General features: G+C 47.0%; 2 protein-coding genes across 7 annotated transcripts in view; both read left to right on the top strand.

Annotated features, from left to right (window-relative positions):
- The first annotated feature begins 3,168 nt into the window (after positions 1–3,168).
- LOC143378038 (uncharacterized) lies at positions 3,169–12,546 on the top strand. The gene is made up of 9 exons (XM_076829893.1): positions 3,169–3,556; positions 5,714–6,093; positions 6,437–6,659; positions 6,775–7,062; positions 7,515–7,642; positions 7,727–7,899; positions 8,155–8,524; positions 8,995–9,448; positions 9,535–12,546. Exons 1-9 carry the CDS (start codon positions 3,472–3,474, stop codon positions 11,778–11,780), a joined length of 4,347 nt encoding a protein of 1,448 aa, XP_076686008.1. The 5' UTR covers positions 3,169–3,471; the 3' UTR covers positions 11,781–12,546.
- A 665-nt stretch (positions 12,547–13,211) lies between these two features.
- The window catches only part of LOC143377971 (uncharacterized), an 82,527-nt gene continuing 70,346 nt past the window's right edge, over positions 13,212–25,392 (top strand). For 4 of the 6 annotated variants that reach the window (XM_076829847.1, XM_076829873.1, XM_076829875.1 and 1 more), the window contains exons 1-7: positions 13,213–13,480; positions 14,568–14,709; positions 20,702–21,002; positions 22,580–22,760; positions 23,948–24,198; positions 24,765–24,909; positions 25,144–25,356. In XM_076829847.1, coding sequence (XP_076685962.1) covers positions 13,468–13,480; positions 14,568–14,709; positions 20,702–21,002; positions 22,580–22,760; positions 23,948–24,198; positions 24,765–24,909; positions 25,144–25,356 — 1,246 coding nt within the window. In that variant the 5' untranslated portion in view covers positions 13,213–13,467. Of the gene's footprint in view, positions 13,481–14,567; positions 14,710–17,701; positions 18,317–20,701; positions 21,003–22,579; positions 22,761–23,947; positions 24,199–24,764; positions 24,910–25,143; positions 25,357–25,392 lie in introns of those variants that run through there. The other 2 variants (XM_076829865.1, XM_076829856.1) reach the window with 2 other exon arrangements.

The following is a 25,392-nucleotide window of genomic DNA, read 5'->3' on the forward strand; positions in this document are numbered from 1 at the left end:
CGTTGAAGTAGGTATAAACGCGAGAATAAAGCAAAGGCAGATTTTAACAGTTCGATGCTAAATTTATCCCTGAAATAAGTTTCGCTCGTAAATGGAGGCCTTGCATATCGAAAGTCGTCAAGAATGCAACATTCTGCGAATAAATAAACCTTGATCTTGCGCTCTTCTACCGCGCATTCCGCGATGCAGTTGCAGTTCCAGGTGAAAGTAGCTGAATTTGGAATAAGCCATAAAAACATCGAGATCCTCTCTTCCCTCGCGTGGCTGGCCGTTAAATGCGTGGATCTAGGATTATTGAGCAACCGATAGTATACGTATAGCCATTTTATTTCCTCGGCGGCACGCGCAAGAAGCAAGGTCGGTGACCGGCGTTGACCAAACACCGTGAAAACCAAGGTGTGTCTCGGTAAATGCAGGCGTATGATACATTCCGGTGGGAGTATATCGGAGAGAACGATGGAATAATGTTAAATGGGAGATCGTTTGACTTAAAAGGGGTCTGTGGCGCGGGAATATCGAGCAGTGACGTAACGAACGCGTTCGCCTCTTTGCGTCACCGGAAGCTGAGGATCGTGGACACTGGCGCGGCTATCTGTAAACCTCGTCAGAAGGTTTGATTTGAAGGAATTTACTTTATCATTCGGTGCATTGAATTGTGGGGAACATCTTCAGTCGACGATCTACTTAATCATTATCGAATTGTTATCACTGCAGCTGCCATAAGATATTTTCACGGTCCATCATCTTCTTCATTACCTGGCGCAACCAAAGCATAGAGAACACTTTGAGTCTGCTGATAAAATTAATCGTATTCGGCGCACACTTACTAATTATGAAAATTATTATTGCTTCAGTCACTTTTTTTAACCTTCTGGTCGACGAAATTATTATGAATGTAATGGTTAATTGTCCAATGTTATGATTTCATTATCATTTATCCCCCCCCCCCCCATAAACATGACTCATGTATGAAAGAAGCTAATTTCCTTTTAATTCACGAAAAAAGTTCTCACGCAAAGATTGTGAAATCATCTTTGCTAATTCCAATTGTACCTTTAATTCACGAAAAACATTAAAAACATTCTCAGGCAAAGATTGTGAAATCATCTTTGCTAATTCCAATTGTACCTTTAATTCACGAAAAACATTAAAAACATTCTCAGGCAAAGATTGTGAAATCATCTTTGCTAATTCCAATTGTACCTTTAATTCACGAAAAACATTAAAAACATTCTCAGGCAAAGATTGTGAAATCAACTTTGCTAATTCCAATTGTACCTTTAATTCACGAAAAACATTAAAAACATTCTCAGGCAAAGATTGTGAAATCAACTTTGCTAATTCCAATTGTACCTTTAATTCACGAAAAACATTAAAAACATTCTCAGGCAAAGATTGTGAAATCATCTTTGCTAATTCCAATTGTACCTTTAATTCACGAAAAACATTAAAAACATTCTCAGGCAAAGATTGTGAAATCAACTTTGCTAATTCCAATTGTACCTTTAATTCACGAAAAACATTAAAAACATTCTCAGGCAAAGATTGTGAAATCAACTTTGCTAATTCCAATTGTACCTTTAATTCACGAAAAACATTAAAAACATTCTCAGGCAAAGATTGTGAAATCATCTTTGCTAATTCCAATTGTACCTTTAATTCACGAAAAACATTAAAAACATTCTCAGGCAAAGATTGTGAAATCAACTTTGCTAATTCCAATTGTATTCTCGTTCTCCGTTCGAACACTGATTCCTCTGTCACTTTTTATACCTGACATTCCTTTATTGGCCACAAACCAATTCAGTGCTCAGATTTTCAGCTTCGGTTTTAAGGAATTAGCGGGCGTTGTATAAGAAAAAACTATGAAGTCGACTTAAAACAAAATGTTTCATATCACTAGTGCAGGTTGGCGAATGTGCTATTAATCTATTACCGACTTTCATTCGTTTAAATTAGTCTCTACCAAGTTTTTATTATTTTCCATCGTAAAACGATTTTCATACGACATTTTTAACAGAAGATGTGCCTCTTATAAAAGTTTTTGTGTCAACTACAGGCCTCGCCCGCTAATTCCTAAAAACCGAAGCTGAGAATCTGAGCACTGAATTGATTTGTGGCCAATAAAGGAATGTCGAGTATAAAAAGTGACAGAGGAATCGGTGTTATTCTCAATCAGATAATTAATTTTGAACACACGATTTTGTCATTCGTTTTCCCTCACTTTTCCTCTTTCCTCTCGTCCGCCTTTATTGATTTCTCAAGATCAGACCAGCTTTTAGTAGCATCTTTAATTTTTGTGACCTTTATACCGTATACTTTCGATGAAGAATTTATCAAGTCTTGGAGCGTGGGAGCTTCTCAGACTTCATCGACAGCTTCTGGTAATCCGAGGAGTCCTAATGGGTTCGATGCAAATGATTGCGCAGATTTTTTTTATATATAGATATATATATATTTTTTTTTATATAGATATATAAAAAAAATCTGCGCAATCATTTGCATAGAGCCCATTAGGACTCCTCGGATTACCAGAAGCTGTCGATGAAGTCTGAGAAGCTCCCACGCTCCAAGACTTGATAAATTCTTCATCGGTTAAGGCTGCGTCAGACACGTCCAGTTTTTTAGTCGAGTAGCAAGTAATTTAGTAATTTACCACGTGTGGACACTAAAACTTAGTTGAGTAGCTTGATAAAACATTGGTAAATTACTAAATTCCTCGCTACTCGACTAAATTACTGGACGTGTCTGTTCCAGCCTTTAATCCACCGAAGTGCAGAAAAACACCTTCCAGCTCGCTAATCCCACTAATCGCGATCGATAGGTAGAAACTCAGCTGCAAATCGTACGAACCAGAATCATATACATAGATTCCCGATACTCTAGCTACCAGAAGGTGTCGACGTCGGTAAAATCGACGAAGCTGCCGAGCCACCAAACTCCACCTGTTACGTAACGAAGCAAACGATCAAAGCGAGCGATTTCAATCGCGCACAGAGGGAGGATCAGCCTGGGGAGACATTCTCGAGGATCCCTCGCGACTCGCGGAAGCGCGCGAGGAGGGAAACAAAGGGACAGAGAGTGGGAGGGACAAAGATAGCCGTCGAGGAAGCCTGAGGAGTCTGGCGTCGCTTCGGTCGTCGGCCACGAAGAGGTCCGGCAGTGCTGCACCGAGCCTCGCGCTATATCGAGCCGAATTCTCTCTCTCTCTCTCTCTCCCTCTCGATCCCCCCTCCCTCTCTCTCTGTCTCTGTCTCTTTCTCTGGTCGGCCGAGCCATCGTCGAAGACGGACCGCCGTCGTCCACCTCGGCGAACATATTTCCCCCCCGTTCGTCGGCTATTTCCATCGAACTGTCGATCCGATGACGGTGTTCCGGCTGCACGACCGTGAAGGATCGTCGATAAACTGGCCAGGAACGGTGTGATCGTCGAGCCAGGCTCGACGTGGAAGAGGAAGAGGAGGAGCGACCATGGGCAACACCACCACGAAGAGCCACTACTCCAAGAGCCTGGCTGGCGGTGGCACGTCCAGAAGACCACGCTGGGAGGGATCAGGTTAGACACTGTCTCAGAATGCCTTCTCCTTAATCGAATTCGGCTTGACGCGCGGGAAACGGTCCTGGGGGAACGATCGAGCAGCGACGTGTCATCGGTGACTGCCAACCGATCGCCATCTTGATCGAGACTCGATGTACGACAGAAGTACTCCCTTACCACCACCCGACGTGAACTGGTGAATCGGCACGCGAACCTCTGGAAAGATAGGGTTGAATTTATTGAAAGTGACATGGTTGATTCGGTGGTGATCCTTTAGGGGTGAACGTTCCCCGCTGCGCAGGGGGATGCGAAGGAGTGTGCCGCGTGACTGTGGGGTGCGTTCGGTGTCATGGTACTTCCGGTAACGGTGGCTCGACGCGAGAGTTGACGATGCTCTGTGATCGGGCTGCTAGTCGATTGGCCTGCCCCGATAGTGGGATGATATCTAAAATTAGGCTGCCTCTGCCGACGGATCTGTCAAGCTGCCGCGTAATGTTTGAGTGATCGATAATGGAGGATGCGGGGGTAATTAGCGGATTTTCTCCGGTGTTTCACGGGCTGGGCTTTTATGCTTCGTGGTCTGCGGCGGGAAGGAAATTTATTTTAAAGGGGTTAATGATCAGGCGGAGTTGATAGGTCGCGGGTAGTTCTATCAGGATTCCGAAGATATTCAATGAGATAAACGTTAGCGAGAATTTTTATGGTAGATTGTCCGGAGATTCTGTATTTATTTACCATGAAATCAGCCAGTAATCCAAAATTAACTCACGCGCCTCCGGGTGGCGTTTATTTTAATAGCCGATGGTGGGTCTGTTGAAGGATGGAGAGCATTCACGGGAATGTGAAGTGAAAATGCAGTGCTGGGTGTAGAATAGAGTTTCGCTAATTTTTGTATCCTGGTATTTTAAACGCTTCGTTTATTCAGTACAGTCTCCAAGTTAATAATCAATTATTTTAAAAAATTCACATTTCATGTACCATTTCATCGTACCACTTAACTCATCCCAGCTACCATCAGAGTGAATAGCAATTATAATTTCATCCCCAGTGTCCACTTATTCTTATAATTATTTTGCCCAACAGAAGCACGATCCATCTCAAAGATAAACATTAGTAAGTCTTATCGCTGAAATCACCGTCACCTTTGCTAAATCATTAATTAGTTGATCCGCAGTCCCTCCATCTGTAGATCTGTCTGCGGAATGCAGAATCGATTAAAAAACGATAGGTATGCTGTACAAAGGGTGTCGAAGACAGGCCCGAGCCGGTGTCCGATGTCGGCTCGGAGTCTCGCATAGTTTCCCTACCCTGAGGACAGCGCAGCGGCCGCCCTCGGATTGCCAAACGTTTCGAATTTTATTTTGGGAGCGCCACCTGCGGACCTGTGTTGGGGATCGTGTGTTCTACACATACGCGAGCATCGTTCTGGCACGTGCGAGCTTTCCGTGAACTTATTAACGACCGTACCCCTTTATGCCATCGTCCGAATTTCCTTCGGTAGACTCGGATAAAACGGGTACCGTGAAATTCGCAGACAAGCGGAACAGGCGGTAAAGAAATATTTTATTCGCAGCGTAATCTCCGAGGCATAATTTAACGGGTTGCCGGGCAAAGGCGGCAGAGAGCCAGCGTGTTTAAAATAGTAAATTAAATAAATATATTTTGTAATGAAACGGCACGGTATGTTGCTGCTTATATGTACAATAGTTCCTGCACTTCTTGTTTGGTGAGAAGCTGCGTCTATGTCTAAAAATATATATGAACACCTCGGGATCTTCATTAACCGACGATGCACCGAAGAATGCTCGATCACCCTATAGGACATCTAAACGTATTAATGAGCCCCGATTTTAAATATACCCCCTCGATTCGTACAAGTCAAACGCTCTACGTGCACAGCTCTACCAACACTGTATCTAGAGTATTTCATGCTATTCTAAGATATGCAGTGCTTTCCAACCACCTAAGTTACATAAAGTAACTTTCATCTGGCCAAAGTTTGGACCACCTTGTGGTCTAAATATTTAAATATTAGAGCATTAATCAATCCTCAGTTACCTCCCACGTGCTGCGCATGTAGAAGTATCTTAAAGTTAGGTATAATAAGAAACGGGGTAAGAGGAGAAGGTGATAAGATTAGCTTAAAATCAAAACAAGATTGTGTTTTGATTTCAGGGCTTCCAGCTCCGCCAGGGAAGCCAATTTTAATACCAGGAGCGGACGAGTCCCAACCCGATGTGGTGGCCATCCGTTGGGAGAGGTCACCGAGTAACGGTGGCTCGGCCATTGTCGGCTACCTGGTCGAGCACAGAAGGCTCGGTTCACCGCATTGGGTACGCAGCACACCAGGGCTTTGCACCTTCCCGGAACTGACCTTGAGCGGCCTCGAGCCAGGATGGCGCTACCAATTCAGGGTCAGGGCCCAGAACGCCGTGGGTCTCTCGCGGCCCAGCGAGATCTCGGATCCACTGACGGTGACCTTGCAAAGGTCCGCAGCGTCCGCGCCCTACTTCGAGATAGAGCTCAAGGATACGATCGTCCTCGAAAACGAACAGGTGTCTATTCAATTATTTAGTAGTGTCACTAACCCTGCAGCCACACTGTGACACTTTTAGAGAGGTTTAACGTTACCAAAAAATTATTTTGTATTTCTCCTTTAAGTATCCACCCTATGGCTTCACAGTAACGCAATCGAAGATTTTGAGTGGGAGCATGACACCTACTCTAGTGTGATTCAGCTCAGTAGGCGATTAAACTTTTTGCTTTAAATTCCTCGACGAAGCGAACTCTGAAGTCCTCACTGTGCTCCTCTTGTTACGATGCATCCCATCGAGGACCCTTCGAATCCTTGTCACGTAATTCCTTTAAGACCACCGTCTCATCCGTTTCCGTGTGCAGGCTGAATTTGTGGTACGATTCACTGGGACGCCGCTGCCGAAGATCGCGTGGTTCAAAGACGGCTTCGAAATCTTCAGCAGCAGGCGAACAAGGATCATCACGGACAGCGGCAGGAGCGTTCTATTGATTCATCAAACCGCGCTCAACGACGAAGGCGAAATCAAGTGCACCGCCACGAACAGGGCAGGCCACTCCAGTACCAAAGCTAGATTAGTCCTGGAAGGTTCGCTGGATTTCCATCTTAACAATCGATTATCAATATCCCAGTTAGTCCTCCGAAAAGAGTACTAATACTACAACGCCGATTATTAATCGTCTACAATGTTTCGTGTCATCAGCGGCACCAAAGATACGTCTTCCACGCCAGTACGAAGATGGCCTCCTCTTCGAGCAGGACGAGACTATCAGATTGAAAGTGTCGCTGGCCGGGAGGCCATCGCCTTCTGTGTTCTGGTATCACGATGGAGAACTGATCCTCAACGACGCCAGGCATATCTTCGAAACGATGGACGGCGAATCGATCCTCAAGATACCTGATGCCAAGCGAGTCGATAGGGGAGAGTACACAGTGAAAGCCACGAACAAACTCGGGGAGGACACCTCGTCGTTCCTGGTCACCGTTACAGGTCGTTACGCTGCTGTAAAAGTTCGAAGCCCGGTGAATCTTGGAATTTACAGGCAAATCCTAAGGCCAATGCTGCGGAGCGGCAAAGGTCCAAAATGTCCCACAAAACCATTCAAACACGGGGCTTCCACCGACAGCTGCTAAATGGCAGGATTTATCCATCAGCTCTGTTGGCAAAGCCCGACGGTCAAATATTTTGTAAGATATTTTATTATTTATTTATTTCACATCAACTGGTCACAACGCTTTATTACATAGCTATGGAAGTAAGTAAGTGCTTCGGGCTTCCACCACCCTGAAATAATGGCAAACTCTAGGATTCCTAGATTCCAAGGCGAAGTCTAAGATTCACCGGTCCTCGAACTTTTTACAGTAACAGTTACAGTCAAAATCCGTGTACAACATCCTTCTACATCGTGTTATTCGTATGAAATGTAATTTTTATATCGACAGATCGACCTGCCGCGCCTGGCAAGGCGACGGTGACGATGACGTTGGGCAGATCGGTGACACTGTCGTGGAAGGAGCCAGAAGACGACGGTGGTTGCAAGATAGGCACGTACATCGTCGAGTATTACAGGGTAAGTGGTGGAGATGGTGTCTTCGTTCGTGTGTGGTGGAATCCTTCTGATCGACGATTTTCACTGTTAGAGAATTCTCTTCAGGTCGGTTGGGACGTGTGGCTGAAGGCGATCACCAGCAGGCAGACGAAAGCTACGTTGTCCGAACTGATCGAGGGATCCGAGTACAAGTTTCGAGTGAAGGCAGAGAACCCTTACGGCGTCAGCGAGCCCAGCGAGCAGAGTGACGTAATCTTCATTCCAGACTTAAAAAGAGGGTAGGAGAAGCTTGCGATTACATTGGGTAGCTAGTGAAGCTTCACTTCATGATGTCAAGTCGGACGTCAAGTCGGACGTCTCTAAAAGTCTATTTTGCTTTTTTTGTCGAGGTTCACTTGATCGTGCATCGTTTTTATTCGCGAATTAATCGATATTTCGGAGTATTCTCCCATAGCTTCAGAAGTTATAGGGATAGTGTTATTTTCCACGTGAGGATCTTAAGCGTCGACTATGTTGTTCTCTGAAATACCTAGCATAACGGCACCCTCCATGGGCGGCAAGTCCCAGAGCCACCGAGAAATCAGATCAAGGGAGAAACGAGAGGTGAGCTTCGCTGTGCCCAGTCAGAGAACCAGAAGCCTGACCAGGGAGGAGGCTCGTACGCGGGACGAGAACGACGACGACCATTTTGGTCCAGCAAGTCGCTCCGTGTCGGCTCAAAGACTCGGCGGAAGACCATCCAGAGCCGACAGCAGAGTCACTTTCGCCCTGGACGCGCTGGAACAGTCGGGAGCACCAGTTCCTCCAGCCAGATCGAGGGATCATTCCACTACAAAGCACGTTAGTCGTATTGAGAATCACGTAGATCGATCGAGTGCCAACGTGGACGTAACGAGCATCGAGGCAAGTCATCCTTCGATTTTAACAATTCACTAGATTGTTCAGCATGAAATTGCTCTTTCGCGCAGGGAAGTTTGAATGGAAATATTTTCTGCTTAAAGTTAAGTGTCAGTTGAGTTTCTGTGACATTTCTCGAGTCGTAAGTCAGCGTTAGCAATTGAGAACATTGCAGCGAGAGGAGTTCAGTTAGTAGTTATTGAGTTGATAGGTCTTCTCAAATCTAGGTTTCCCCAAAACAAAAAAATTGCGCAAAATCTGAAAACTCCGAAAAAAAAATTTTGCATCCCTCTTGCTGCATGGTACTCAATTGTTATTGTATTCCCACCATAAACAAAAAAATTTTACGCCATCCGCGATCGGCGAACTTAATATAATTTTTTCGGATCTGAAATACTTTTCGGTAAACCTTAACAATTATCTGTACATACAGCAGAGTAATACAGACGATTAATAATAATAATAATAATAAATAGAATCTGAACCAAGCCAAGGAAGCTACAGCAGTTCCAAAGCCGACGACGATAATCACAGTTTCCTCGCCCATGATGGACGAATCAAGCAGACGCTCAGCCTTCAGAGAGTCTCGATCGCGATCGATTTCTGTGTCCAGAGAGCGCAGCATGTCCCCTCTATCGATGCCCAAGATTCAGGAGCACCTCGAGGAAGACAGCTCCACCATTCCCTCGCGTCTTCTCCGCCCATCCTTGAGCTTAACCCTGACGAAGCAGCAGGCGATCTCGGACGATCAAGAGCCTCCATTCTTGAAGAGTAACTCCACGGAGGAGAAACCGGGATCACCCATTACTCCCAGAGAGGACGACGAGAGTGGACTGCACGGGAGCTCGGAGTTTATGCTGGTCCTGTACCCCGAGGACCAGGTTCAGGACAAGAAGCTGTTGAGTGTCGATGGCATCCAAAGAAGCTTAGGTAAGGAGACGTTACAGGAACTCGACGCTGAATGTTTGAGGTAGAATCTACATATCTGTTGAAATAATTTCCCGATTTCCCAATAGTAACGAGGCAAAGCACGACAGAAGAAGCAGAAGACATGGAGGACCTCATTCCACCTCCCATGTCGTTGTCGCTGCCTGAACTCTTCAGCGCGGAGCACCAGGTGGTAGAGACACTCCGTGACGCGGTGAGCTCCACGGAACTGCTCCACGAGCGAGCCATGGAACGCTTCTACCGCGCGGTGGCGGCTGAGGAAGCGTCCGAGGTTGCCAAGAGGAAGACTCAGGTCGAGCGGAAGACGGGTGAACTGGCGTCCACGTCGGAACCCGCTACTGACGCTGACGCCGAGGATACACGCGCGTCGTCGTTGCGACGACGACTCTCCAACAGCGGCGTCACCCCTCAGAACCTGCTCACCTGGCAGACCAAGAAGAACCGTCGAAGGTTGAGCGAAGGACAGGAGGAAGCTGTGAAGGCACCGTTGAAGCTGTTAACCCCCAGCCTGCTGGCAGACGCGGAGTCCAGGTCGGATCCAAACTTGCCCAGCGATTCGGAAGCTCCTGCGGTACATTCGTGGGTGTTGGAGAAAGAGGAGGACGCGGCCGCGCAGCTGCGCAGGTGGCACGACAGCCACGTGCCATTGGTCGAGGGAGCAGACGAAGAGAAATCGATACCCTGGCAGGCTACCGCCAATCAGGAGCCTCTGCGCATCGAGGGGGTTGTGCTAGAAAGTCCGCCGATCCAGCAGATAGAAATTGGACGAGGGGAAGCCGAGGAAGAAGAGGAAGAGAGCATCGAGACCTCTGAGGAGTCATCCGGAGAGATGAGCAGCGCTGATAGCGAGGATCTGAAGCTGCTGAAGGCTAGAATCCTTGCCAGACAAGTGTTGGAGGAGGAGGACACGTACCACCCGAGGGGAAGATCGACTCCACACGTCGAACCAGAACCACCACCCATCCCACCCCACAGGGTGCCCATTTTAGATGTTTCACCACCTACACCTACGCAAACCACGCCTCCAGTGTCTCTCCCTAATGTGATTCCAAAGTCGATTCTGAAGAAACCAAAGGAAGAACCGATTCCTGTGAACAGCTTCGGCAGACCAATTCCACCTGAGAAACCTATTAGGAAGATCCCACCTCAGCCTGTCCAGCAGGCAGCTAAAATGGAAGAAAGTGTCATAGATACGCAGGTGAATGTTGCAGCTGAGCCGATGAAGACACCACTGATGTCGGAGTCGGACACGGATAGCATGCTGTCAGCAGGAGAAGCGGCTAAGAATCGTCGTATTCAAGCGAAAATGCGGTCGACGACGTCTGAAGAGGAGGTCGACGAAGAGGACGTCGAGGCGCGAATGGCGATGGTGAATCATTACACTGAGATTGTCAGAGAGCACTCGAGTCGATACAATTACAGGAGCTCGGAGGAGAGGAAGCTCGAGGACAGTGTAGCCAGCTCTCGAAGGTCGTCCATCTCTGAAGACCAAGGCACGAGGGGGCCGTTAGTCAAGGATAGATCGGAGACAATTCCAGCGAAGTCTGGTACTAAGCAAGATGCTAGGGACAGTCAGGAAATGCAACGGAAGAAAGCCGCGAAGAGGAGCGAGGATGGCAGGCAGGAGAAGCAGAGTGAGAAGCAAGTGAAAAGGAGTGGCGGCTCTCGAGGAACAACCCCTGCGAGAGAGGCGAAATCTGTAAAGGAGAAGCGAACCAGTCGACCGCCGTCTAGGAATGAATCTCCAGTGCCAAGGTCGAGGAATGTATCAGGCGAAAGAGGAGGTGCTTCATCCAGGTCCTCCTCGAAGACCAGAGCTCGTGCTCCCTCGCAAGATAGGAGACCTCCCTCGAGGACAGGCTCCGAGGAGCAACGCTACGCCAGAGAAAGGTCCGTCGAAGAAGGGCCTCGAAGATCGAGAAAATCATCGTCCAGGACGTCTTCGAGGTCGAACTCCAGAGACAGGAACAGACCAGAGACGCCGGTAGAATTAAAGATGGAGCGTCTGCAGAAGGCCCTCGACAGCAAGAAGTACCGTTCTAGGAGACGTGGGTCCGCTACTGACAGAGACTACCCCGAGGACCAAAGTCGATTAAACGACGAGCAGCTAGCGATCGAGGCTAATAAGAACGTTAGATTCACGGTCGGCTATCTGACTGATCTGACGCTGCTGATCGCCGCCCTTTACGTTTATCTCTTCAAGAAGGAAACCCTTGCCATCCCCTTCATCGCGCTGCTTCTATACAGGAGGGTCCAGCACGACATACGGGGGCGCGTGTCTCGCGGCTGGTGGTGGTCGAAACGGAAACAATGACATTCTTCACGGCTATTTTTATTAAAGGGGGAGACTTCTCACGGTGCAACGCCGAGGGAGGGTTCGAACAGCAGTTGCGGAAAGCTGTGGTGCACGCGGAAGATCGTTGCGAGATTCTCGACCCCCGACATTTCGGGACCGCGACGAGGAAATCTTTGATCTTGGACGGCGCGGCATTATTTTTCTTCTTTCGCCTCGAGGGATGCTCGGCCTTCGATAGTTCAAGATTGCGACGGGAGGAGATTCTCGACCTTCGGCGGTTCAAGACTGCAGACCTCGAATCCATCATGGCAGTCTGTCAAGTACGACGATGCAGACGAATAATGCGGTTGAACAGCTTGATGAGCCAATTGTTATACAGGGTGTGGAGAAGGTAATGGTCGTGGATGGGGTTGGTGGAGGTTCGCTGAAGAAGTTCGGCAGAGAATTCGTCGTCGCTGTGAGGTTTAGCAAAATGGTCCCCCTCCGTGTAGTCTACTTGACAAGGGGATGGAAGGTTGAAAAGGTGAAGAAGAATTTCCATGAAACCTAGATGAGTAAATTCGCTTTCGAATGTTGGGACGATTACTCTTTTACACCCTGTACTTTGTTCAAGAGTCAATCAACCAAACAAGTACCAAGGAGGATAGTATAAAATATGTATTAAGCGAGTATATTTAACGACAACGCCATATTACTATAAATTATTATTATTTATTCCTATTTATTATGGATATTCTTACCGTCTCTACTCTATCGCAATAAACGTGTACATATTCCTGTTGAATTTCAAGTCGAAGTTTCATTTACCGCCACCTCCTCTCCCCAATACTCGTTCCCTCCACCAAACAGTTATTATTCTATAAAATAAAGGCGCAAGCTTTCACAAATTGACATCGAGAAAAAAGTACCTCAAGTATCCCAGACATTCCGCAGAATCAAACAACCCCATACGCACCTTCGCACTAAAGCAAAACGCTCCCCAGGAACTCGCACCTTCTTACGCCCAGGTCATTACTCCTTTCCATCAGCAACTGAACCGCGACAGTTCCCTCTTACCCAGCGCTCCCGCATTCCCTCCCAAACATCCGCCACCAGCGCGACGCTATCTCGTGATCGGCGCTGGTCAGCAGATTATTCGAAATGAAGCAAAAAGGCGAACGAGGGTGGAGAGGAAACGGCGAAGCAGAGAGGAGGACGCGTTCGGAGATAAAAAAAAAAAGAAAACACCGCCGCTAGATGTTACATCAGGGACGGGATAGCGGGCCAAAGAAAGGGGGAGGCAGCCGGGAAGGGAGAGGCGCGTGGAAAATAGGAGAAAGAGAGGAGGAGGAGAAGAAAGAGAGAAAGAGGGAGAAAAGAGGAAGAAGGCGTAGGAGAGCGTGCCAATACGGCGCATGTGCGCGTTTCGTTAAAACGACGAAGCCGAGAGTGCCGTGTCGAGACGATTTTAGACCGGAGCAGGGCCTCCTGCCGTCAGATTTCGTGGCGCAGGGTGTGCTGTGCCACGGGTCAGGAGAAGAAGAGGTCGCCGTCGGTGGAAGTCTCGCGGCGGTCGCAGGATACGGTGGGGCCGCGTTGATACCGGAAGGCACGGTGTGCAGGTTGTTTCCCGATCGAACGATACACGAGGACGCGCGCGTGATCGCCTCCCCTCCGAGAGTGATGTCAATGCGAGGAGCAGTCGGTCTTCGTATCATCTGACGAGATGACCTTAACAGGTAAGAGTCACTCCGCGAGCCATCCTCCGTTTGCAACGTGATCGAATGGTCGACGTGTATCGAGGCACACAGGCCTCCCGGACATCGCGAAACAAACGCGTTAGAGTTCGGCTTGGATCGATGACGCCGCGAAGAAATTACCCTGCCACCTCGCCGATTAGTGATGTCGAGCCTCTTTTTGCTGTCTGGTATTGCAAGATGAAAGTAGTCCCTTTTCAAACGATCGATGCGACTTGGATTCTTACCTAGAAAATTTCTTCGGACGTTGGATTTCGTTGATCCGGAGTTCAGAATCTGAATAATAGTGGGGGATAGTTGTTGGGTTCTTTTTAGTTGTAGAAAAATCGTGTGACCTGTTGACGGATTTGGTAGATCGCGATGAATCAGTAGACGCCGGTGATAACGCGAGAATTGAGGCTTCCGAAATTCGGCATCGTTCACCGAGCAGACAGTGAGACGTTATTTAAAAAGAATGATGCAAGTACCTTTCGTACGGCCAACGGTTTATAATAGTAGGCCACCTCAACCAAAACATGGGGCAATGACGAGGTTCACGAGCACCGTTTTCAGCAACCTTAAATCTGATTCAGAGTCCAGGTGTCTGCAACCGAAACGTTGCCGTGTTTACTTTTCGCCGCATTTATTCATCGCGATGCCGGCAATGCACGCACGCGTGACCGTGGAATTCCTATCGGCATCGAATCCCCACGAAATTCGTCGTGGCAAACCGTAACTTTTATCGAGCACGTGATCAGAAAATCCGCGGCGCCTAGTTCGATTTTCTTAAGTAATTTCCCTGCCGACCATGCTTTCCTCGGGCAGCTATCTATATTTACGCCATGGCTTTTGCATTCACCGTACTACCGTTTCTATAGCCATTCCGGTGGCCACGTGACCGTCGAAATACCAGGTAGTTCGCGAATAATAAATTTTCGCCTACGTGAGTGAGCCGCGTTGCGACAGCGCTCACCGAAACCCTCCTGCATGTTGATCATAACCCAGCGGCATCAGCGTGCAGTGTCGTGTATTTTCATGTCACGCTAGTAATGACCTAGTTCAATTCGTTGTGCAATTTCCCTGCCCGCAGATCAGACGTCGAAAGCCAAGGGACCACCGCAATGGCTGGAGCCGGACCAGGTCCTCCCGGTTCAGGGACGCTCTGGCGAAGACGTCGTCATTGAACCGAAACTACGATGGTCCGACGTTTTCGACGAGCTGCGATTCGAATTGTGAGTTCAGGCTCTATTTACTTGTCTCTAAGCAGTTACGGGTATGTTTCCCCGGTTGCGAACTTTATCATTCGTGACCGTTATTGCCTGCCCAATAGCAAAAATTCCTTACGGTGATCCCATCGAGTTAAGACGTGGTCTTTGAGACCTCACTCTGCTTTCCGTCCACCCTGTCGCCTGCTCGGTGGTCTCCTAGAAAGAGATTAAATGCTCACTCCATCTTGCTTGGTTTCAATGCTGCTGTAGAGGAAACTCTGAGGCGCAGCGCGTCAGGTGGACCTTGAATTAACCGACACTATCTGTCTCTAAGCAGTCGTTCCAGTTCGCTGTTTTAATATTTTTAAAATTTTTCTTGGGATCCAATGCGCTTTATGTTCGACAGCTACTTGAGTGCTCGAGGCAAGCAGGCTGAGCTTCTCTTGCATATTTCAACGCAGTCGAGGATTCGTAAGTTTTCGAGATAAAGGTTTGGAGAATCGATAGTGACACGAGTATTTCTAGCTACTTGAACTGCTACTCGAGCAACCGGACTCTCGACTCTGTTTGACAAACGAAAGCTTCCTTGGCTCAAGGTTTCAGTTACTTGAATTTTTAATTTTATAATTTTAGTGTTTAGACCACTATGCTTCTTTGAGTCTTTGATATTGTTGACTTTTTGGGTTTAGAAAGTTGAAGCGTTATTCTTTAATACGTCTGCCTCTTCTAGTACTTTGTATTTGTATTATGGTATTGACTCCATTCCTACCTTTCCATTAAAAATTCCGTGAGTATTGAATTTCATTTTAATGCAAGCAGGTGGCTAAGTATATAATGCAGGTAATTATAGCGTGTAAGTGATGAGTTCGGAGATGAGGTACCAGGGTCATTGGTATAGTCCCAGAAGAAGTCCACGACCCCCTGGTTCGCCTCCATTCTTCTCCTCGTACTACAATTCATTGTTCGCTGTCGTTTACGCATTATCGTTCATTCTCGACTATTGGCCCTAATTTCGCGGTGGAAACCTTGAAACGTGCCAAGGATCAAACTAAGTTTATTTCGAGCTGTCGCGCACTTAATTTTCGCAGAGGACCGAATTATACTCCCGTCTCTCGTGTAATCTCTCATTGCCGGCAGATTTTTCCAAATATAATAGGTGCAGAGCTTCCAAACGCCCAGGAACGTGTTTACAGCTAGATTCTCTCGAGGTCCACTTGAAATCAACAAGAAAACCAAGTGGATCCAAAGTTGCCGTACAATAATTCATTACTTTGTAGTTTCGACTAAAAGCCCATCCCTTAACTCAGGAATGTTGAAATATCGAAACAGTGAGACTCGATAATTTGGACACTCTGTAGGTGTGTAAGTAGTCAGAGAAGTCGCACGCTGTTCATCATCCCGGGTGAGAAAGAATAATTTTAGTAAACCGGTGGTGTCCTGTTTTCCACAGTTCAGTTTATGTAGATTAATACCGATGCGTGATTGATAATGAGCTGGGTTGCCTAGGAAGGTGAAAGATTCGGTGCATAGCCATTCGAATGCTTATTTCGGGAACGCAAGACATGACCTCATCTAGCCTCGCTGCTTAAATAAGACAAGGAGGGTGACGGATCGATGGTGGTAATTGTTGTCTTTTACAGACGATTCGTCTTCTGACTCAGCCTGTCCAACCTCGCTGAGTCCACTCTTCGAGTACACCTGTAAGAGCTAAACGTTGATCCATAACCCTACTCAATCTCGGACAAGCGAGCTGATAAACGGGATAGAGGATTCAGGAATAAATTACAATCCTAACCAGAACAGTACAGAGATCGTGAAACACGATAGTAGCTGAGTTATCAACATTTTGTGATTACAAATTACTGGTTAGAGAAGCTTAACTGCGAAATTGAATTAAATTACAATGTCTAGGGACTTAGAAGCGATTAACGAGGCTATTCATTAGAATATCATTGCGGAATCTCGATGATCGTCACGTTTCTGGTTATCTCAGAACTTGCTGCATTCCCGAAGCTCCTGCACCACTCTCAAAAAGTCTCATTAATTTCGTAAAAAGTCGCTCCGGTTCGCCCAATCTCGACTACATCAGCACGATTAAGAATTCACCCCCAATAGGCGGGATTCTTGGAGCTTTCCCAAACAACTTATCCTCAAGATCACTTCGCAAGCAAAGAACCCAAATAATTCTCTGTGCAATAATTTTATTTCAGTCGCATAATTTCGAGCCACCTCAAAAACAAATGCACAAAACTACCCCCGCTGCAAGCTATCGAGCTTCTCCAAGCACCGAATCCCCTAAAACCTTAAAAAAAAATTAAATAAAATTAAGACAAAACAAATCACGAACACTTAATAATCAATTTAACGATCGTCTCGCCGCCTCTCGAGGGTTCTCCGGCTAACCAGCACCCCCTGACCATTCACACTCGACGTCACCGCGACGACGGGAGCGTTCCTCTCGCGGGTTACGAAAATTTCGACGCACTTTGACGCCCCCTTCGCGATTCCCCTCCGCTCCGCGCCACCTATTCTCTTCGTTACGATGTATGCAGGCTAAATTCGAACGGGCTAGCGAAAATTTCGCGAAAAGACGAAAGAGGCGCTGCTCCTTGGGCATCCGTCTCTAGGATGCCGCCGCACGCTGGCCCGTTGCTTATAGTTTTCTTCGAACTATAGCGGAAGGTGGCGGATGTGGAGGTGGAAAATCGGGCGCGGACGACCTAGCGCTGGCATCTCGCTATCAGTCTTCCGAGGGAGCGTCGCGACGATCGACGAGCGGCCAAAAATCAGCTCGGACCTCTCCCGGATCCGCTCCCCGCGTCCACGGTCGTGCCACGTCGGGCAGAGAGGTCCGATCGGTAGATCGATACCGTCGATCGCGGGATCGCTCGACGATCGGACGCTACCCCCCCTCCAACGAGCTCCAACCCCCTCAACTACCATCTTCTTATCACCCCCCACCCTGCTCCTTAACCTCCACTGACAAACCAGTGAATCTCGATCGAAGAAAAGGTACTGGTTCGCGATGAAACGGTTGGAAGGTGTTCGCGCGGCCCTCTTTGCTCGGCGATTCAACTAGCGACCGAGGAACTTCGCGGGCTAACGAGTTGAATGGAAATCGGTGGCTGCCATTCGCCACGCGCCCGATGCTCGAAGTGAAGTCATCGAACAGACGTGCCAGGGTCGAGCGTCACGAAAGGACGGTCCACGGGTTTATTTTTGCGCCCCTGTCGCCGTGTCGCCTTCTAATATCGCCGCGACGATAAGCAACGTTAAGGGCGCATGGCAACGCGCGACGTCCACCCCGCTGGGGCCAATCGCTTCTGACAAAGCGTGGACGTAGCAACGTGACCGAAGGGATCAATGCATCGATTAGGATTCCATCCGCCACTTCGACCCTTGCTGAACGCCACTCGACGCGCGAACGCTTGGTGCCCCCGAGCCCCCGGGATGCTCGGTCCGATGAACTCGCCAGTGATAGGTGGTGAAAGGCTGTTCCCGAGTGGTAGATCCTGATCGGAGAGCGGTCGATCCGCGGCCGAGCCCGCGCTATGGGGAGCGACTGCTGCAAGTGCGCCAACGGCAAAAAGCCCGCCATCACTGGGTCCTTGTCGGGCGGATCAGGATACCGGTAGGACCTCGGAGTGTTCGCGTGAACCGCGTGCACCTTCGTGAACCGCGGGCATTGGTCGAACCGATGCGACTTGAAATAGCGCCGCTGCTATATTATATTGTTACGAAAATATCTGTCACGATATGGACCAAAACAAATACCTTGCAACCCTGCAAATAGCTGCTTTCGAATGTTCTTCTTTCGCGACGTATTCATATTTAGAGATTGTGCAATCTGTCGGAGAGGGTTATAATTTCAGTTTGAACGGTCGAAATTCGGAGGCTTCGAGCAAGTGCTAGCTTTCGTATCGCGTTGCTGTTCTACCTTCGCGAGTTCTCAATATAGTTTCATTTCTAAGTAATTGCTGTAAGTAATTATAGATAATATAAATCGCGATATGGTGAGTCATGTGTCTAGCTGATGAAATTTTCACGCGTTCATTGACTCTTCGACCCATTTTTCAAAGCGTCTTCGATGGCCAGTGATTGAAGAGGGAATCCGCGAGGCTGCGTCTTCTAACGACGTCTAAGTAGAAATCGGTAACACGCTTCCAACGTATTTCGGGCAAACAAACGATCTAGAGCGCCTCGAACACTTGGCATTGCTCTACTGCCCTATTTTCGTCACCTTTTTAACGCGACGGCCGACCAAAGGGAAAGAATCCATTCTCCGATGGCGTCCGGATCGCGAGGGTGCGCCTATCGATCAGATTTCTCGAAGGCCGACTCGATCGTTCGAATCTCTCGAATATCTAGCAACGATCTAGAAATACCGCGGCTTAAAGATCAACGGTGCAACCGCGGGATTGACGTAATTGATCGTTTGGAACGTTTCGATCGCGACACGATTCTTCCTCTTCTTTTCTTTGTTCCTGCTTGCTTCCCTCGCTTCTCTCCTGGCCGGAGGCATCCCCCTTGCTTTTCCCTTGCCCAAAAGCTTCGACGAAAGAGGCGGTCGTGTCAATCTTAAAATAACGATCGCGTTCGAGGACGTCGGCGTTAAAAAGCGTGTCAGAAATACGCTAATGCCTCCTCAATCGAAAAGCTATTTGTGAATTGTTTAATTCGTAGGGGAAAGAGGGGAAATGTATCCAGCCAACGCCACCCTGATTAGACGTAGAAATGGAAATTTATATTGACACCTGATTGGCCACTGTTTTATAGTAACCATACGCCCACCCTCGATCTCTTTCAAATTTCAAACATATTTATAACTGTATCTAGTAAACTGAACGGGGATCCCTTAATTCTGCCTGCCACAAATGTGAAATATTTTCGAATCCCCAAACTTACAAGCGAGTACATGCAGAAGTCACGAACCTAAACGTAAAGCAGTTAATAAGGAGTTAACTACCTACACGTGCTACAAATAATCGAAGTTTGTATCTAAAATAGCGCAGCTTTTACGAATTTTTTTTTCCTCCAACTGACTTTTTACTGATTTAGCGTAATAGAGCCCCCAGCTTCGTCGGAGTGGAGGGGGCAGCGGGGCTAAAATCGTACCGGCGGTCGATTTCATTTATTTCCTTTAGAAGCTCCCGCAAAATTGGAAAATTAAACCGAGGGGAAGATCGATCGAGACCATGGAGCGCAGAAACTTATTTCTCGGCCAGACAAAATAGACATTGCGTCACTGCCACCGATGCACCGTGCCGACGTAACGGCGCCCGTACCTGCGACGACCGGCGAGGCCGCGAAGGGTGCATTTCGCGTGCAGACGCGCCGGTTGCGCAAATGCGAATTCGCGAGCGATTCAATGAGCCCTCAATAATAGACGTGGATCCTTCTGAACTGTCTACCGCGGCGAAGAGACAGCAAATAGGTGCAACGACGATGACCATCGGTCCGATTGGACCTCGGCCATCGCCCCGTGGGGGAGCGCAAACTGACATTTCAACATTGCAAAACCGCCCTCGTTTCTCTAGAAAGTGTTCCTCCTCGCTTTCCCCGTCGGCTCTCGAGACGTCTGTGCTTCTAATCGACGTTACACCTTGCCTGAGTCTAGCCTGCCGTGATAGGTTATTGCCGCCTGTAAAGTACTCGCATTGAGGCAGCAATTAATAACGGATAATATAAATAACATAAACGGGGGTGGCTTCTCACTGTAGGTGGCTGGATGAAAAGCTTCAGTTTCAAACGGACGGCGATGATTTCTGTTCGAATAGGGCGTGGATTCGTCCCCTTTATTCCAATGTTTCGAACTTCGCGACTCGTTCCAAGGGTATTTATAGATCGCCCACGTAGATATTCAAGATCGTTACTCAGTAGCATCGTCTACGATGTACGCGATTTTGATGAAACTATGTGCGCCAGGCGCGGAGATTTCGATTGATGCGGCTTGAAGTTAGCGGTGTAGAAAGGAATATTTTAATTCCAGACACTGAGTGGCGTTGTTTAATTATAGAATACGCGGAGATGTGCCGATACCACCCGATCGATATCGGGTCCAGATGCGAGGCAATGTCGTCCAGCTGACCCTGAAGCAATCGCAGAAGGACGACACAGGGCACTATGCTTTGGTGGCGACGAGGGTCGGTCAAGGATTCGACAAAGGGTCCTCGAAGAAGATTCACCTCAGCGTGGACGAGCCTATCTCCGAGGAGGGCGACCCACCGATTTTCTTGCGAAGACTGACCGATCTTGCGGTCAAAGTCGGCACCAGGACCAGGTTCCTCGTGGAAATTCGAAGTTCAACCACGCCGAAGGTAACAGTAAACTCTACCAGGGAATAAAAATCTTGCGATTTTAATTCAGAATACAGATCAAAGATTTTAATTCAGAATATAGATCAAAGATTTTAATTCAGAATATAGATCAAAGATTTTTCGTCCTTGATTACCTCCTTCGTGATAATTAAATATAATGAAGGACGCGGAATAAAGTTTTACAAGAAACAATAATTTTCAAAGACCAACTTCGCCTCGTCCAATTTTGCACGAGTGCCATAAAATAATATAATAATGCACATTACTTAGCATCCCTCGTAATTTGCTTCGCACAACCCTGTACAAGATTGCTCCACCTTTAACGCAGCAATTACAGAAACGTAATAAAAGGGATAAAAATTGCAACGTCGATCGTTTAATGTCAAAGAAAAAGCGGCACGAGCGGAGAATATAACGGAATCGAAACGGGTAGATCGAGGAAAGGCAACTCGAGAAATCGGCGCCGATTTCGGTGATTAACCCGGAAGGGCTCGGCGAAATCAGTCGGTGACTTATTGCCACGAGTTTCTGTCTGTTCCTATATCCCGGCAGCAGACGAAGCGCGAAACGCGTACTAAAAGGGAGGCGGCGAGGTCCATGACCCGAGCATTGCTACGAAAAGGAGAAAAGGAAGATGGTTACGCGGTCTTATGCGTCGTATTACGACTATTATTACGCGCGCGCGTATACTATGCCGCGAACTATGCCCACCGATCGGCTAAATCTGCGCGTGTTCCGCTGCTCGCTCGTAAAGCTCGAAATGGTCGTTTCCCGCGGCGATGGTCACCGACCACGTTGCGTAACCGTCGAGAGGGGAAGAGTCCACGGCAAAAGAACCATGGAATATTTTGGGGATGTGCACAGATTAATTCGGGGGTTTATCGGCGAATTAATGGCTTAATCGAAATAAAGAAACATATATTGAAATAAAAAAAAAACAGAGTATCACAAAACACTATAATTGTATTGTTGTAAAATGTTCAACAGTTCGGATTACAATTTTACGGAAAGATAAGAAGAAGAACGCGTAACTTCGCACCCCTGCAATATGCACGCTTATAATCCCGCGAATTTTAAAACTTGTTTGGGAAATTATCGATCCCAACACTTATTAAAGAAAATAAGAATTCTAAACTGTAGCAAGATCAAAGCTCGGCATAGAAACTTATTCTGAGAATCGTAAGCTTTAATTGTTAGTCAAAGTGGGTGGAGGAATTTTAAGAAGGGTTAAGTACGCACAAAGCTCCAAGAAAATGGTACCTCTCACCGTTCCGTTTCCTCGTCTAATTTCTTTTCCGTTGAGAGCCTGCTAGATCTCATTTGCTAAAAGAAAATTCGTGTGAGATATCAGGCGAACTTCGTACAACTGAATTTTGACCAGAGGAGGCTAGTATTTATCGAGCTCCGGCAATATTTCTCAAATTACCACAATGGCCGAAAATTCAAACTCGAAAGTACAACGGGGCTGCCTGACGGCGATTTTACCCCTCCGATTCGCTGTTTGACAATTTACCAACGTCAGCGCGCGCCTCGCGGCTTAAATCTCTCAACGTGTGGTCGTTGTTGTTGCATTCCAGATCACTTGGCACAGAAACGCCGAGCCGGTGCACGCGGGTTCGAGATTCTCTTTCGTCCACGAGGGGAACTTCTACTGCGTCGATGTGGCTCCTGTCACCGTCGAGGATGAGGGATACTGGACCTGCATGGCGGAGAACCGAGGCGGCAGGTCCTCTTGCACATCCCGGCTCACGGTGATCGGTAAGGGAAAACATGGGAGATTCAGCTCGAAGATCGCTGCAAAAATAAGGAGACGCTCGGAGCTCCTTGGAGCTCGCCTTCGGCAAATTCGAGGCGGATCGGAGCGACGGACTGCAGTCCCTTATAGTCAGAAATAGAAACGAGCAAACTGGCGGATGGCGTTCGAGGATCGAGGTGGAGAAATGGCGGAAGGGAACGCGGGATTCCAATAATGAGCTATTTGAGTTGTCTTTCCTGATGCCTGAGAAATACTCTAAAGATTCGCGGCCTGAGTTCGAGTATTCTCGGGTCTGACTAAAGGGGGATTATACTACTTGACATGGTTACGATAATAGAGATAGGTTTCGTGAAGAATTTCTTTTTCATTTGCTATTATTGCTCTGGGATGTAAAGGTGACATTTTAAAGCCTGAAATTTTTCATCGTGTTAGGGGGACTAGGCAGTCGAAAAATCGATTTTTCTTATTGCATTTTCCGAAAGTACTATCTTTTCTGAATAAAATGCCGCTTGGTTTCTAGTAAAATTCGCAAAATTGTAGATTTGGCAGCTAAACACGTCTGGCGTCAACCTATAGCGTTGCCTTTGCCCAGAAACTTAAAACGCGTTTCTCTCGAATATTTTTTTCTCTTCAGATCGACTTGGAAAAAATTGCAGGATGTGTAAAAAAAATTAAGAATGGTGCGCCACCAAAATCCGGTGACTTCTTAATTTTTTATGAAAATCTTTACGGACCATATCAGAGGTTTGCGCTGAAATGGCACATGTTTTACATATCCTGTAATTTTTTCCAAGTCGATCTGAAGCTCAATTCGTTCGCAATCAGAAGAAAAATGAAGAGAAAAAAATATTCGAGAAAAACGCGTTTTAAGTTTCTGGGCAAAGGCGACGCTATAAGTTGCCACCTGACATTTTTAGCTGCCAAATCTACAATTTTGCAAATTTCACTATAAACCAAGCGGCATTTTATTCAGAAAAGATAGTAGGTACTTTCGGAAAATGCAATTAAAAAAAATCGTTCTTTCCACTGCCTAGTCCCCTTAAAGATCGTGTTTATCTTGATGTTTTTAAGAACATTCGAAATTTCTTTTATACATCAGCTCCTCTACGCTCTGAAACTAAATATAGCAGGGCAATTGTAATGCAGATGAGTTGTAGGCAACAGTTCAATGTTGTTTCTTAACCCACAGTTCCAAAAGCCTACAAGCGGCCAGAGTTCATGGAGGAACTTCGTGCTCTCCTCACAGAGACTGGCACGGTGTCCTTGGAATGCAAAGTAGTCGGTGTACCCACTCCAGTGCTGAGATGGTTCAAGGACGACAAAGAAATCAAGGCTGGCGATGTCTTCGCTTTAACGGCCAACCCTGACGACCCAACCTCCCTTGGCATTTATACGTGTGAGGCAGTGAACTGCATGGGAATCTCTTATTCCTCTTCGAAAGTGAGTGTTTTGGAATACGATGCTGTTATTCTGATTTTACCACTTGAAGGGTAAGGGGAAAGCCAGGAATGTCCATCTTTCGTGACTTTGCGATTTATACCATGTTTGGGGGTGGCAACTGGGACTACAGAACTGTCGAATCACAAAGTGTTATAAAGTTAAAATACCCGCGTAAGATAACGTTAAATATTTGGTATAGGTACTGGTTAAAAGCAGGAAATCTTCACACTGCAATGTCGCCACTCTTTGCCTAAGTTTCAAGCTTCTGTCGCGAAGGTAAAACAAGAAATTAAGAAGAAAATTAAATTAATTGAACCTTGCTTCTTTACTGGTGGATTAAAGTATTAAAACTTAATGTTTTCCACAAAGCTGTTTTGTGACATTCCCTATTTTCCTCGTACCCTTCACTTGCACCTTGTCCCTTCGCACTTTGTTCCCACTGTACTTGATCAAACTGAGGAAATATATTTCACTCTGTGGAACATAGCTCGAGCATTCACTTGCTTCGACTCCCCTTAATTTGTATAGGAAATGAAATACAGACCCTAATTTATTTTATGATTCAGGTGCACGTAGTTGGAAAGGGTAGCAGAGAGGGTTCCCTAAAGCCAGCGGATTCTCTAACACCGTCCGGCCCTCTTCCTGCTTTCAAACGAATCCTACAGGACGACTGTTGCAGAATCGGTGAAACTCTTCGTCTTTCCTGCCAAGGTACGTTATATCTTCATAAATGAACTTTTCTTAATTTTTTGTGTATGTTATTTCTTCTTAAAAAAAAGAATAGTGCCACAAGGAAGTGCGGGACAACTCCAACACTCAGGCAAACTTAACCATTTCTCCGCTTTTGCGTTTGGTTGGCAAAGAAAATAGAGATCCAAGGATCTTTCTATGTGTACTTACTGTATTTTCTCTGAATAAAAATCGTCTTTGCTATATTTGCAACAGTACAAGTGCCGCCATGGCCGAAAGTGATTACGTGGTACAACAAGGAAGGACGAATCGAGCCCAGCGACAAGTACCACGTGATGGAGGATGGACTTGGTGGATATTCCGTGGAGGTGAACCCAGTGGAAGCCATGGACGAGGGCGAATGGAAGTGTGTCGCGACCAGCGGCGAAGATATGAAGCAGTTTACTAATTGCTACGTTGCAATGTCCAGTGAGTAAAAAGCAAAACACACTCTCCCTTTACAAA

This window comes from Andrena cerasifolii, chromosome 1 (genome assembly GCF_050908995.1).
Source record: "Andrena cerasifolii isolate SP2316 chromosome 1, iyAndCera1_principal, whole genome shotgun sequence".
Classification (NCBI taxonomy): domain Eukaryota; kingdom Metazoa; phylum Arthropoda; class Insecta; order Hymenoptera; family Andrenidae; genus Andrena; species Andrena cerasifolii.